At 35.5% G+C, this 12,954-nt stretch overlaps 1 protein-coding gene across 1 annotated transcript; it reads left to right on the top strand.

The window, feature by feature from the left end:
* The first annotated feature begins 6,769 nt into the window (after positions 1-6,769).
* LOC107876484 lies at positions 6,770-7,093 on the top strand. Its single transcript, XM_016723397.1, has one exon. It carries the CDS (start codon positions 6,770-6,772, stop codon positions 7,091-7,093), a length of 324 nt encoding a protein of 107 aa, XP_016578883.1.
* The last annotated feature ends 5,861 nt before the right edge of the window (positions 7,094-12,954 follow it).

Genomic DNA, 12,954 nt, shown 5'->3' with positions numbered 1-12,954 from the left:
GAGATAGGGGACAAAATAATGTCAAGTCAAACCATTTCAAATATCATATGAAACACTTCATAATATATGTATAACTAATATGTCAGGACAGGGAACAAGGATTAGCATAATGTAAAACATTATCCTAGACTATGTAGCTCAATCGTCATTATAGGCATCCACGACTTATATAGGTTAAGCCTCCCTACTGAAAGGGCCCTAATGCGTGTTAGCCACATGTACTGAAGAAAATCTAAGGTAAAGGTTAAGACATCAAGGAAACTAGTTTTCCAACAATATATATCAAGTGTGATATATGCACACAGGTCATCAAGACCAAACCTCATATCAGCAAACACGAGTTTCCAGTACAAGCTATCCAAGACCCACACTTTCACGGATTTGCTACATAACCCCCATTAGGCCCAATTTAAAGCAAGTTTCACATAACCCATTTATTAATAAATGAACTAACTATTAAGGCACACCGTGGGCATCGTCATACCCAAACACTTGCAAGCTTATATCTATGCCATAACAATCAAATTAAAACTTGGGGAAATGCCTCGCCCCCTTCTGTTTATTAATAGCAATATCTTGGGAAATGCCTCGCCCCCTTTGTTCATTAACACGGTAGCCAATAAGGCTTTTAAAATTCCAAGTTCATTGGTTTACCAATTATGAAATGCAATAACATAGGTGGTAAAGTCATGCCAGGTGACAATTTCACAATTCAAAGCCATTTACAAAAGTAGGTTCAGGGAACACCATTATTCAAAACCAACTCCAATTTTTAAAATATCAATTTGGGGGAAACCATTACCCCTTAACGTATTCATCATACCCATGCACCCCATAAGTTCAAAACCATTAATAAAGCACCATCAATGTGTAATGAATCATGGGAAAGCAATTAAATGAGCAACCATGTCAAAAACCCTCAACCATACTAGAAACCCATATTAAAAACCGTTTAATAAGGACAATTAAATGCATGCCTTTCATACAATAATAATTAGGGAAGATTAGCATGCCTAAATTATCCAAGTTTATGGAAATAATTCAAGCCTTGAGCCCTTGGAGGACCTACTTCTTGAAACCCTAATTATCTTGACCTTGAAGTTTTGAGAGATTTTTTAGAGTGTTTAATTACGTTATGAATGAAAAATAACCCCCTTGAATAGTTTATGAATGTGGGGTTTTAATTAGGTAAGAAGGAATTTTCCAAAGTGCCTTCAAATTAAAGGCTAAAAGTAGTTGTTAGTTACTATGGGTCACTATACAACTCATAGGCATTCATTATGAATTGTCATCACATGTTGTAGCAAAGATAGTTTCTAGGGAGCACTCATACTATTGATCCTGTGAGTCACCTAATACGACTCATGATGGGATACTACGACTTGTAAGGTCCAGTGGTAGTCAACATAGAAACCATATAGATATACGGTGGACATCCTATGATTTGTACATAACAACTCGTAATGAGTCTTCATGACTCATAGTGAGCCACTCGTACTCAGAGAAGAAGACTTAGCCACACATACTGGTTAAGCTATAATTTGGGTCCAATGACTCATCAAAACTCCCTACGACTCATTGGGTATGTCATAGTCAAAACAGTGAGGTTAAAATTTTAGAAATTTTCACGGATCAAAAATCTAGGGTGTTTCAGCAATCCTTCCTCAGTTGTTTCTTTGGAGAGAATTGGTGTTTCGCATTCCTTATTATATGATGAGGTCCCAATTGAGATTTTGGATCGGCAAGTTCATCGATTGAGCTCAAAGGATGTGGCCTCGGTAAAGGTTCTATGGACGAAAAAAAAGTGTCAAAATGCTACTTGGTAAGCCGAAGAGGACATAAAGTCATATTATCCATTCGTGTTTCCCACTTCGGGTAATCGTGCGTGATGTATGTGTATTCCTTAATATCTTTGTTTTTTGTCTTTGTTAAAGGTAAGTGTGGATGTTCTCTATATTAAGTTATGCTAATAAATTCCCTATCTCAATATTTGGGGCCGAATGATCATAAGGAGGGGAGAATGTAACACTCCAAATTTTGGTCCCTGAAATTTTTTGAGTTTTTAAACACATTACCCTGACCACGACTCTCTTAGCGAGTCAGTAGTTGTCATTATAGGTGTTAGGGACCCAATTATATCCTGACTAGTATGTTGGCCTGGAGTTTCTATTATGACTATGACTACGATGTTAAGAGTTGTAAAGACTCAAAACAATTCGTATAGTCTCATCCGAAGACAAACCAGTGTGATGCCCAACAACCACAAAAATCGATCACACAAAACTTTAGCATATCCTTCAAAGTCTGAATGGTCCTCTCCGCTTGTCCATTCGTCTGAGGGTGAAAAACAATGCTAAAGTTCACCTTAGTCCCCAAGCCTCTTTGAAATGAATGCAAAAAATGAGATGAGAACTGAGTACCTCGGTCAAAAAAGATGGAGACTAGAGTATCATGTAGTTTAACTATCTCCTCAATTAATAACTTGGCATAATCCTCTGAAGAGAAATTTGTCCTCACTAGTAAGAAGTGAGCCAAACTATTTTTCCTATCCACGATAACCCATATGGAATCTAACTGGCCACAAGATCATGGGAGATCGGTAACAAAATACATATTAACCACTTCCTATTTCTACATAGGCAACTCAATATCATGTGAGAAACTATCAGGCCTTAACTTCTCAACCTTTACTTATTGACATACACTTGGCCACAAAATTAGCCACATCTCTCTTTATGTTATTCCACCAATAAATATACTTCAAGGCATGATACATCTTTTTAAAACCAAGGTGAACAGTATACCTTGACTCATAAGCTTCATCCAAGATCCTTACTCGCAGTCTATCAATGTCAGGAACACATAACCTACCTTGGTACCTCAAGATGCCATCTCCACTAATCTCAAAAGCCATCACTATATGGTGACCCATATCATTCTTTATCTGCATCAAAATAGGATTCAAAATTTTCTTCTCATTCACCTCATCACCTAGAGATGACTTTGCCACTTATTGAACAATCACATCACTATTTTCAAAGTCCAAGAGATAAACCCTAAGATTAGAAAAATAGGGAATATCTTTCACCAGTTCTTACTTCTCCACATTAACATGAGATAATATTTCCATGGACAACCTTCTAACAGAATTAGCAACCGTGTTACCTAGATGATAATGGAGACTCGTGTCATAATCTTTGAGAAACTCAAGCCACCTCCTTTACTTGATATTTAAATCTTTTTGGGTGACATATTGAAAACTCTTATAGTCTGAGAAAATATAAATATGAACCTCGTATATGTAATGACTCCAGATCTTTAGGGAAAAAATCACAGTTAACAACTCTAAATCATGCATCGGATAGTTCTTCTCATGAACTTTTAAATGCCTATAAACATATGCAACCACCTTGCCATGTTGCATCGACACATAACCTAATCCCATACGAGGCGCATCATAATAAACCACAAAACCACTCATTCACTTAGGTAGGGTCAAAATTAGAGTCGAAGTTTACTTATCCTTCAACTTCTCAAAACAACCCTCTCAAGCCTCCGAACATAAGAATTTCTCCTTTTTTTGAGTTAACTTAGTCAATGACGATGCGATAGAAGAGAAGCTCTTCACAAACCTTCTATAATAACCAATTAAAACCAAGAATCTCTAAATATTGGTTGGAGTCATAGGTCTAGGCCACTTCTTAACCACCTTAACCTTCTATGGATCCACTATGATCCCTTCGCTAGAAACAACATGACCTATCGAAGCTACAGTATTCTATCAGAACTCATGCTTAGAGAATTTAGCATACAATTATTGCTTCTTAAGGGTCTGGAACACTAAATAGAGATAATAGGCATGATCCACCTCTCTCTTTGAATATACAAAGATATCATTAATAAACACAAAGACAAATAAGTCCAGAAAGTGATGAAAAACCCAGTTCATAAGTTATTAGTGTATGAGTTATTGTGTGTTCCCTACCAACCTACCTAGTATTCCCCCTATCCGTAAGATTGAGTTTTCTATTTATCTTAAGCCTGGCACCCAACCTTCTTCTATGCCACCTTACCATATGGGTCCTACCAATCTTAGGGAGTTAAATTCTCAGCTTTAGGATTTTCTTGGTAAGGTTTTTATTAAATTGAGTGTGAACCCTTAGGGTGCTCCCATTTTATTTGTGAATAAGAAAAATGGGTCTATGCATATGTGTTATGATTATAGGCAGCTTAATAAGATGACGGTAAAGAACCATTATCCTATGTCTCGCATTGATGATTTTTTCGATTAGATTTAGGGTGCACCAGTGTTTTCTAAGATTGATTTGAGATCTAGTTATTGTTAGTTGAGAATTTGAGCTGAGGACATCCCAAAGATATCATACAGATGACAATCTATCTTTTATGCTAATGATAGGCCATTGAATATTCTATTAATGACTCATTGCTTATGGTATTATTTATGACTATGATCATGCTAAGCAATTATGCTAGTAATCATGTTAGCAAGCATTCTTATTGATGCTGTCAGCTATTATATTATATTTGTACTAAAGTGTCATTTCGACTTATTTAATTATATTGTGCCAGGACTAATGTTAGAAATCTTAATGCTTGACTATATTGGCACTTGTGACATTATATATATATACGGCTAAATTTTAGAAGATGGTGTTAATATCATGATAGTACAATGATACCCAGCAAAGCTAGAGGATATTATGATGATACATTGAACCCGGCAAGGTTGAAGGATATTATGTTGATACATTGATGCCCGGCAAGGCGGAGGACATTGTGATGATATATTGATACCCGACAAAGACGTATGATGATTATAATGATATTGATATCTGTCAAGGCCAAAGGATAATTATGATGATATGTTGACACTCGGTAAGGCTGGAGTATGATGAGGCATTGATATCCAAAAAGGCTGGAGGATAATTATATGGATGTGCCTATGTGTACTTCTACTGGTTTGAGTCTAGCTATGCCCTATGTATGGCAATTATATGCTTACATATATATTTATGAGTAATTTGGTATTTGTTTATATTAGTGATACCGGTTATAGTCCATAAGTGAGTTTTTTTACAAAGTTGTATAGTTGATGATTAGAGCCGAATATGGAATAGTGGTGGATATTGTTAAGAAACTGATAATGACTAGTTTATAAGCGAGGATTAGTTGATAAATGATGTTAGTTGATAAATGATGATAGTTAATAAATGATGTTAATTATTAAATAATGTTATTTGATAAATGGTATTAGTTGATAAATGATGGATCTAACCAATAATAATTAGTGGCTATATGGTAAATAGTAGTTGAACCATGATTAGAGGTTATATGATAACTAGAAGTCAAATGAATTAGTTAATAAGAGATGGCGAACTTGTGAATGGTGACTAGTGCATATTGATGCTAAGATTGTTAAATGATGATAACATTATGAAATATGAGTACTTGCCTAATGTTGGGGAATTATGAAAAGTTGGTAAATGATTGGTTGATGATAATTGTGAAATGATGGTTAAATGACGATGAAATTTATCTATGATGTTAGTTGATTGCTTTATTCTTCTCTTGAGTGTACTCTCCAGTAATATGGGAGGCTGTGACTATTTTCTTTACTTTTCTGCACCAATTGGCTCATGGGATCTAAATTTGTAGTAATGTTTTCTTGAAACTATGCCTTGACTTAGTTTATATTATCTTGTATTTTATCATACTTATATCATGATTTAGCTCAATCGATCGATGATGCCTACTGAGTATCCATTTTTATGGTACTAACGCTATACTTATGTACCTTTTTGGTGCAGATCTGAGTACTTATTGTCTACTATATGTAGTTTTTATACTTAGCAGCTAACTACAAGGGACCAGGTCCTTGGCTATTCATGGTATAGTACAGCTGGCACGCATGTCTGCACAATTTTGTCCTCTTGAGCAACAAACTTGCATGTGTTGCTCGTACTAAATAGGATACCTGGTCCAATGATATTTTAGCCCTAATCAATACTCATCTATAAAAGGAAAAATTTGCTTCTTCATCAAACAGTTTTTGCACAAATCTAATGAGTGATGAGAGGTAGCAAAAACTCTATTTCAAGATTTCTCAAGCATTGCTCATGTTCTTATCTTTGTAGCAGGCTTAAAGAGTGAGTGAGTATTCTTGAATGTTAATTTGTAACAAAATTATTCATGCTATAAGACTAATGTCTTGTTTTGCTTATGCTCGAGAGTTCTTAGTTAGAGTTGCCTAAGTTTGATACTGATTAGAGTTAATCAGAGTAGAGGGTCCTTGGCAGAGTTACCAAGATGAGCTTGTAGTAAATTTATTACAAGAAAAAAAAGCCTAGAGTTAGGCTAAAATTGAGTCTATAATCAAGAGGTTGATTATAGTGGATTTCTTTGGTGCTTGTGAGGTCAAGCCGTGGTTTTTCCTCCCTTGAGCAAGGAGGTTTCCATGTTAAATCTTATGTATTGTTTCTTTCCTGCACTGAGTTTAATTTTCCTGCACTCTATTGTTTGATTGTCTGTGATTGACTTTGAGGGACCTAGTCCCTCACTATGTGGTGAAACCCTCAAGGTTTCAAAAATTGGTATCAGAGAAAGGTCACTCTAAAAGGTTCACACCTAGAGTGTCTTAGTCAGCATATCTTCTCCATGTAACATGGAAGAAAGGCAATCAACTACTAGACCACCTAGATTCAATGGACAGTACTATGGGTGGTGGAAAACAAGGATGTTTGACTTCATTATGGCTGAGGATACTAGGCTAATGGATATTACTCTTGATGGTCCTTATGTTCCTGTTAAAGAATTCAAAGAAAGAGAGATAACTAGAATGGTTATTAAAAGTAGGAGAGAGTATGATGATGAACACAAAAAGAAAATTAAGAAAAATTACAAGGCCAAAATACTGCTAGTTTGTGGTATAGGGCCTGATGAATACAATAGGATCTCTGCATGTGAAAATGCTGAAGAAATCTGGGACTGCTTGAAAATAGCTCATGAGGAAACTACAGATGTGAAGGACTCCAAAGTGGACATGCTGACTAACCAATATAAACCTTCACTATGAAAGAAGGATAAATAATATAGGAAATGCATACAAGAATCACTTCCATCACAAATAAGCTACACTGCTTGGGAGAAATGATTCCATCGTACAAGTAAGTTAGGAAGATTCTTGGGGTTCTGCCAAAATCCTGGGAAAGAAAAGTACATGTTATTACTAAGGCAAGGAACCTGAAAACCCTCACCATGGATAAGATTATTGGAAATTTAAAGACACGTGAACTCAAGAAGCAGCAAGAACAAGAGAAAAGGGAAGATAAGAGGTAAAAATCTTTGGCACTGAGAGCTTTAAAATCAGACTCTAATGAATAAAACATTGATTTTTCCTATTTAGTAAAAAAATAGTTAGAGCTATGAGACAAAGTGGCCAGTTCCAAAGAAGAAGAAGAAGAACAAGTATCAAGGGAAGCAATGTTGAGGTGTGTCACAAATTTGGAAGTCCTGAACATTTCATTAAGGATTGTCCAATGCACAAGATGAATTATTAGTATTACATCAAGACTAGAAGTGATAAAGGAAAATGCAGGGACCAGGTCCCTGTAAAATCAAGAATACAAGTTACAGCTGACTTTGCAGTTAAACAAGCCTTAGCTAGTTGGGGTGACTCCTCAAGTGAATCTGATGAAAACGAGAAGTCTGCAGATATTTCCATGCTTGTAGTTGAAATTGAGAAAGTGAACTTTGATTCTTTGTTTTCCTTTATAGCATACATTAAAAATAAATAAGAAAATGAGGTAACTATCTCTGACATTAAGAAGAATCTTGAACATTATTCTTATAGGAAGATAAAGAAGCTAGCAAAATGTATTAATTGATATAGTGTGAAAACTAAGTACTGTGAAAAATGGTCTAGAAGAAAAGATAGAGAATTAGGAGCTTGACTTAGTTCCCTTAACTCTCTATTTATGAAATAGAAGAACAATGTGCTAAGTTAAAATTTAACAATCTGAGTTTTGTGAGCCAACTGAAGAAAACAGATATTTCTGATGGTAATGGGAAGAAAGAAGCTCTACAACTTCAAATTGAGCTTGAAGAGAAGCTAAAGAATTCTCAAAAGCATCTCATGGCTGTACTCTAGAAGAATGAGGAGTTAAAAATGGACCTAGTTCGTCTGAGGGAAGAACTTAAAAAATCTCTACAATAGACTACATCAGATCCTTTCTGACTTGACTAGTCAAGGAATTAATGATGGTAAAGGTCTAGGGTACTAGTACAAAACTCAATCACCTAGGTCTCATAGAAAGGCTTCTCAAAATACTAAGAACAAAGCCCATAAGCCTCCATGTACTAACTGTGGAAAAGATGGACACATTAAAGAAGACTCTCAAAGCTAGCTCAGAGCAATAATAATCAATGATGGACATATCCAGGAGGGGAGTATCTATCCTAAATGTTTAATACCTTTGAAAATATAAAAAAACACTCATTACCTAGATGGACAAAGAAGGATATAATCGCACCTCTGCCTTTCTACCAGGAACTCAAAATCAAATGGGTTCCCATGTCAAACAAATGATCTTAAGTGAAGGAGAGAAAAAGGGTTAGTAGTCAAAACATTCTTCTTGATATGTAATTACTCAAGGATGTGAATGGAAGATCTGATTGTATTCTCTTTCCTGAGACACTTCAAGGTGAAGGTGTCTTATGTGAATAGGTAAAAAGGGTCAAAAATTTCATCCAGCTGATAGAATGGTCATGAGCCTAATAATGCAGAAGGAAATGAGAAATGATGATCCAATAGCTCAATCACAAACATCATCTCAAGTAGAAGATCTTCAAGAAATGTCTAGTCAGAATTCACAAAGCCATGGTCCCAGTGGAATTCATCTCAAAAAATCAAACTGGAAGCACATATCTTCTCATCCCCTGGATATTCAAACTTGATGGAAGGAATGCAAACAAGAAATCTAAGTCAGAAACTTTATGTTTTATTCAGCATTTCTATCCTATAAAATGACCTCACAAAGGTGTAAAAGTATCTAGAAGATGTTGGCTAGTCTACAGAAATGTAGAAGAAACCTCTAAAATTCAAAAGATGCTAAGTCTGGGGCCTGTTCCTCAAACCTACCTTTAGGGAAACTAATGATATGGTGTGTTAAAACTAACAAGCCACAACTGGTAATGATCAAATCAACTTGACTTACTAGATGAATCTGCTTCCTTTTCAAAATTTATCTATTTGTAAGAGGCAGTTATCCTTGGTAAATTAGGTCCATATTGGTCTAACTCAGTATCATACCCTTGTAGGTATACACCCATAGGAGAAACTTTGGAGGTGGATAGTTGTGACAAGCACAAAGTTGAAGATTCACTCAAACTAAAGAGGGACCTAGTCCCATCTCTCAGGTTAGTATCTAGTATGTGCAAATTTTGTCTGTTCTATCAAGAAAAAGTTGCATCCTCCCCATCCTTGTGTCAGAAAAAATTATCCTATCCTACCCATAACTTTTTACCCTGATAATGGATTTTGGAAAAATTGGTATCATTGGAAAGCTAATTGAGTGATAAATTGAATTAGCTTTCCAATGATATCAATTTCACCAAAATTCGTTATTAGGGTAAAAATTTATGGACATTTTACTAAAAGTTGTTCGAACTGCCCAGGAGCGACGAGCAGGCCGATGGACCATCAAACCTGCGATGGACCGTTGCCCAACCCATCGCAACTGAGGCAGTAAACCCATTCACTGGGCAAAGTACGATGGGCAGGCCGACGAACCGTCAAGCCTACGACGAACCGTCGCCCAAGCCGTTGCAACTAAGGTAGTAAGACCCTGTTCTGGCCCAAGTGAGATGTGCAGGCCGACGAACCATCAAGCTTGCGATGGACCATCGCCCAAGTAGTCTCAACTTGCATTCAGCAGTTTAAAGACATTTTTAAAAGGGTTTGGGGGTCTTTTTCCACCCCTTTTAACACCCAATTACATTAGATCAAAGCTCATAACATCATAATCATCTATAATATCAAATTAGGGTTTCTTTCAAGATTAATCCCCAAGAATTAGATACAAACCCTTCTCCAAGAAAACTCAAGAATCAAGTAACACCATTCAAGAACATTCAAGAAATTTTCCAAAAACATTCTCAAATCTTCAAAGGTCATATTGTTCCATTGAATCAAGTCAAATAAGGTATGTGGGATTTGAACAAGGGTAATCCTTTCACCCTTGTGCCAAGAGACTTACTTTAATTATAGATTTTCTGCATTATATATGATTTTCCTATGAAATTCAAAATAGGGTTTATACCCATTATCATTATTTGCAAGATTTTGAGATTTCCCATGATTTTAAAGTTGAATTACATGATTATGTTTGTGTTTATATACATATTGCTGAAATTTTCAGAATTTAAGCTGGTTTATGAATGATTACATTACCAAGCATGAATATTTAGATGACTTATCATGAGTTTGATGTATGGGTCAGCAAGCCCTAAATAAAAATTGTTGTTTCAAGGTTGTATGTGCTATAAGCACCCCATGACTAGATTATTTTTAGATTTCGGATAAATATTTGACCTTTTTGATATTAATCTAAGATGAGAAATCAACATTATTCACATCGTTTGAGATTTAAAGAAGAGAAGCATAATTTGTCTTAATTATAAACTCTTGTCTTATTTTAAGGTGGATTACCTAAAAGTTCTAAGCCTAAGTATGTGAGTAGTATTTAGCACTGAGTTGGGTATGATTCCAAGGTCTCATGCCCCAGAACTACGTGTCACCGTAGGATTATGATTTACCCCAAGTAGGTTAAGATAGTGATCACTAAAGTTAAGGTTCTATTTCGATGGAAAGGGTAGAATATCTCTCCCCAACGTGGGTAAGACGTTGGACTCCATGTCAAGATCACATAGTTTATGTCGGTTAGAAGAAACTCCTACAGTCGCCCAAAGTTCCCAAATCCTAAGTCCTTGTGTCCCCAAGTCCTCTCTTCCTCAAGATAAAAGCATAAGTTTTAAAAACTTTTGTTTTAAGATTCCTTTTGCTTACAAGCTTTAAGAATAAGAGGAGAATATATATTTTAGAACTAAGTATAATGACTCACGACATTTATGCTACTGTTTCATTATTCACAATTTATGAGATTTAGATTTCAGATTTATTCAAGCTATGTGAGTCATTTATATCATCATGCATGGTTTTATAAAGAGTAATGAGATTTTTTACTTATTGCATACACCCCCATATACTCAGTACATCCTCAAAGTGCTGATCCACATATACATCTGTGTGCTACATTGTCTTATAATATAGGTTCAAGTGCTCAGTCTCAGCAGCGACAGTGATCTCCGAGTACCTACATCTACACTTTTATAGTTGGTGAGTCCTCATGGATTGAGGACCTATTCCTTCAAACTTTCAATACTCATAGTATTTAGTTTATTTGTTTTTAGTTCGAGTCAGTTGGGGGTCTGTCCCAATGACTCTCTAGCTTATTTAGCAGTAGAGGATTGTCAGACTATTAGTGTGTTTTAGACTTTTTAGTATGTTTCTGTTCAGATAGTATTTTTTTGTTATTTTAGTTTAGCCAAGAAATGATAGTTCCATTGTTTGATCAAATTATCTTAAAGTAAGCTCTACACTTATTACTAGGCTCAAAGGGTTATCTTGGGACTACTTTTAGCCTTAAGCATTGTGTGACATCTCGGGATGAGATTTGGGGTGTTACATATCAGCAAGGAAATAAAGGAACTACAGGTTAATTCAGCTGACAAGAATGAAAAATCAGTAAGCTCCAGGTGATAATTCAATATCTCTCCAAAAGAAGCCCATATGATGTTGAAATGCTCTGAACAGAGAATGTTGAACTGAAGAAGATGGTGTTAATCTGAACTGATGTGGTCCTTAGCTTAAATGTAAAGATAAGGCATCTCAACAACAACCTGACCCTACTCCTTTAAAATTATTTTCCCGATCCTTCTCTTTCTAACCTTCCTGATTCATGTGGTTTTTTTCCTACAAATATTTAATTTATGCACTACAATGATACTAATCCTCTACTTATGAGTGGATCTTTTCTTTGTGTATTACATTTGTTACCTTTAACCTGCAAAGTTGTTCTTCATGTTAGTTTTTCCCCATTGTCCATGAGTTAACTAATTTGTGCTTAATTTACTCTTGGTTTACTTTTTTCACTTTTGAATTATGCCAAAAAGGGAAATATTGAGTACATATAGTAGCGGACCAGGTACCAGGTGAATGTGAATGAATGGCATGTTGAAAAGGAAAAGGAAGTGATGTGTTAAATGAATGATAAGACACAGTGACAGAGGGAAGCAAACAAGAGCTTTTGCTACAAATATTAACAAGGAACCAAGTCTCTATGTTACATGATGGTGGAAGCATAACAATAGGGGGAACATTCATTATTAGAGTAGTAATCACATTGATTAAATGTGATGGATGTATATTAATACTCAAAGTTATATGGTTGGTTTATCATCATCAAAAAGGGAGAAAATTGCTATATGTAGTTTTGATAATAAGCAGTTAACTGGAAGGGACGAGGTCCATAGATGTTCATGGTACAGTACAGCTGGCATGACTGTCTGCATAATTTTGTCCTCTTGTATAACAAATTTGTAGGTGTTGCTCATACCGAATAGGAAACCTGGTCTAATGATATTTCATCCCTAATCAATATTCATCTATAAAAGGAAAAATATACTCCTTCATCAAATAGTTTTTGCACAAATCTAAAGATGAAGAGAGGCCGTTTCATTTCATGATTGCTCAAGCATTGCTCATGTTTTTATCTTTGTAGTATGCTTCAAGAGTGAGTGAATATTCTTGAGTGCTAATTTGTAACAGAATTTCTCATCCTATAAGTGTAATGTCTTGTTTTGCTTATGCTCGAGAGA

This window comes from Capsicum annuum, chromosome 7 (genome assembly GCF_002878395.1).
Source record: "Capsicum annuum cultivar UCD-10X-F1 chromosome 7, UCD10Xv1.1, whole genome shotgun sequence".
NCBI classification, from domain to species: domain Eukaryota; kingdom Viridiplantae; phylum Streptophyta; class Magnoliopsida; order Solanales; family Solanaceae; genus Capsicum; species Capsicum annuum.
This window is presented reverse-complemented; position numbering and strand designations above follow the sequence as displayed.

Coding starts and splice junctions, on each gene's coding strand:
- LOC107876484 (XM_016723397.1), top strand. CDS start 6,770: ATGGCTGAGGATACTAGGCTAATGGATATTACTCTTGATGGTCCTTAT.